At 37.8% G+C, this 2,647-nt stretch overlaps 1 protein-coding gene across 1 annotated transcript; it reads left to right on the forward strand.

The window, feature by feature from the left end:
• The first annotated feature begins 640 nt into the window (after positions 1–640).
• LOC107736781 (macrophage mannose receptor 1-like) lies at positions 641–2,416 on the forward strand. The gene is made up of 5 exons (XM_016548133.1): positions 641–677; positions 763–1,143; positions 1,221–1,559; positions 2,171–2,259; positions 2,336–2,416. The coding sequence occupies exons 1-5, from the start codon at positions 641–643 to the stop codon at positions 2,414–2,416; spliced, it is 927 nt and encodes a 308-aa protein (XP_016403619.1).
• Positions 2,417–2,647: the final 231 nt, after the last annotated feature.

Below are 2,647 nucleotides of genomic sequence, written 5' to 3' on the forward strand. Positions count from 1 at the left end.
TTGTCTGTTTGACCTCAAACCATTTCCTTGCTCTCTGGCACTTTTTCAATAAAGCACCTCATATTTCAAGACATGTCAGGGGGAAAATCAATCCATGCCATCCAAACTGGGAGGTTTTGCAAGTAAAAAGGAAATCCAAAGCGGTAGATCCAGCCGAGGGATAAACGTCGTGTAAAGTGAACCTCAAAGAACAAAAACGGCTTAAGAGGTCTGCAGGATTTCCATAGCTAACATTACAGGTAGGAGATTGTTTGTATTATGGATTCTTATTTATATTTATATAAGTACTTAATATTTCACTGTATAATTTTATCCCAAAAATGAAGTGAAATATTGTAAGATATTTGTATTAATTCAGTGCTATTCCATTTTTAATTTAATGTTAGGATTATTTCTTTATTTGACATTATTTCATCCAAATCAAGTCACATTTATTTCTGTAGCACTTTAAATAATACAGATTCAAAGTACGTTCACATCAATGAACAGGGAAATAACAGAGCTAATATTTAATAATTACTAAATTATGGGAAAAAAATATCAATTTCCAATAGGCACCAAATTTTAAAGTCACATTAATGGAGTCTGATGGAACAACGTGCTGTTTAATTTTTAGGTATTCAGGTGAAAGTATTTAGTAATGGAGCTGAGAATCGTTTTCGTTCTGTTCGTCATTTGTGAGTAGATGCACATTTCAACTAAAACAGAATAATTTGAAGGTGTATTTTTCTATATAACCCATGAAAAATTCTTCTTTTTAAGGTTCACATACTTCATCACAGAAAATCATCTACTTCGTGAATCAATCCAAGACTTTTGATGAGGCTCAACAATATTGTCGAGAGAATTACATTGATCTGGTGACTCTGTCAGACCAGGCAGACATGGAGGAGCTCCTTGGGCTTGATAGCTTCACGTACACTGAATCCGCCTGGATTGGACTGAAGAAAAGCGGCAGTAAGCAGTGGCGCTGGGCTCTGGCTGATCCACAGTTTTACCAGGAAGGAGAAACTGAATACAGAAACTGGGCAGCCAAAGAAGAAGAGGTCATCATAGAGTATGAAGACTGTGCAGTGATGTATACCGATGGGCATTTATACGACACCTACTGTTTTCCTATCAGATATTTCATGTGCTACGATGGTGAGCATTCAGCAAGATCTTTCTGAAGATATCTGGCTTTGAAGAAGTCTTCATTCTGGTTCTTTTTAATCTTCTAGGTCAGGGAGATAATAACCAGAAATACGTCTTCGTTAATGAGCCGAAGTCCTGGAGAGACGCACAGACTTACTGCAGACTGCATCACACAGAGCTGGTCAGCGTGAGGAACGAGGAGGAGAACCTTCAGATCCGGCAGCTAATACCTGCAGGACATTTCGCATACATCGGCCTATTCAAAGACGAATACATCTGGTCCGATAACAGCACGTCTGCATTCAGAAACTGGGATCCTGATCAGCCGGATGGATCGGGAGAATGTGTGGTACAACAGTTACGAGATAGCAGACTGTGGGATGATCAGACGTGTAGCGCTCAAAAGCCGTTCTTCTGCTCTGCCTGTGTGTAAATGTGATGTATTTGCATATTTTGTTGGGCACCTACAATGGTTTTGTGTTTTATAATGGGATTTATACTTAAAAAAAAAAAGTTATATCTTGTCTTGTTTTCCAGTATAAATATGTAAAGCTTATTTAATTAAGATACATTTACTGGAGATGTACAATGACTTCAGATAAGAAGTCGTGTTTTAATTGAAGCTGATCAAACTGATCAACTGTTAAAAAAACAAGTTTATTTTTCTGACCACACTGGCGGATATTTTCTCTTAAGCATAAAGCATTTGCACTGGAAAACAAGACTAACATTCTGAGGAAGAAAATCACTTTTTGCAGCTGTGTTTCCAATTCTGGACCATCATAAAATGAAAATATCTGGACAGAAAATGAAAATATTAATTATAAGCATGTATCAGGCAGCTGCATGTAAAGGTAAAAAGTTGAATTGCAGAAATAATGTTCATTTAACTGATGTCTGATGAGTTCCTAGCCTGTTGTCACAGCAGAGTAGAGAGAAAGAAAAATATGCAACCAGCTGAGCATAACAAATACAACTAGTTTAGAGCTTTTAAAGCTCATTGTAAAAGTAGGTGTGTTTGTGTGTTTATACTCAGTGCTGAAGAAGAGGCAGATTTTGAAAATCCAAGTGAAATCTCATCAGGACGTGTCTGACCTTCAACTGAAAGCAGCCATCTTGGCAAAGGTTACATTTTGCTAACAAAGCGGTTTTGTTCAGGTTCTTGTGCATCTCGCTGGTGACAAACGTTTTTGTTTTTCAGCTGCAGCAGAAACTGGAGGAGCTGGGAATGGCATACAACACCAAACTGGAATGGAGGACACTGACTGATGGACGGGTCTGAGATTATGACAGGGAGTAAATGCTGCATCTCACGGGAAAACCTAAATATTTTACGAGGTGGTGATTTCATACAAAAACGTACAATTAAGCATGAACCATGAAAAAAGTATAAGCATGATGGTCCACCCCTAAACATAACCGTCACTGGGGAGTAAAGTGATAGTAAAAAAAAAATATGAATAAATCCGCGGTCACTAGACTTTGAGCATGCAAATTTCTATGGACACTACAA

This window comes from Sinocyclocheilus rhinocerous, unplaced genomic scaffold (genome assembly GCF_001515625.1).
Source record: "Sinocyclocheilus rhinocerous isolate Xijiao unplaced genomic scaffold, SAMN03320098_v1.1 C36982057, whole genome shotgun sequence".
Taxonomy (NCBI): Eukaryota; Metazoa; Chordata; class Actinopteri; order Cypriniformes; family Cyprinidae; genus Sinocyclocheilus; species Sinocyclocheilus rhinocerous.

Bases quoted from the DNA above. Each gene is read 5' to 3' on its own strand.
- LOC107736781 (XM_016548133.1), top strand. From the start codon at position 641: ATGGAGCTGAGAATCGTTTTCGTTCTGTTCGTCATTT. The intron at 1,144-1,220 runs GTGAGCATTCAG...TTAATCTTCTAG, and splicing joins ATATTTCATGTGCTACGATG to GTCAGGGAGATAATAACCAG. The intron at 1,560-2,170 runs GTGTGTAAATGT...GTTTATACTCAG, and splicing joins GCCGTTCTTCTGCTCTGCCT to TGCTGAAGAAGAGGCAGATT.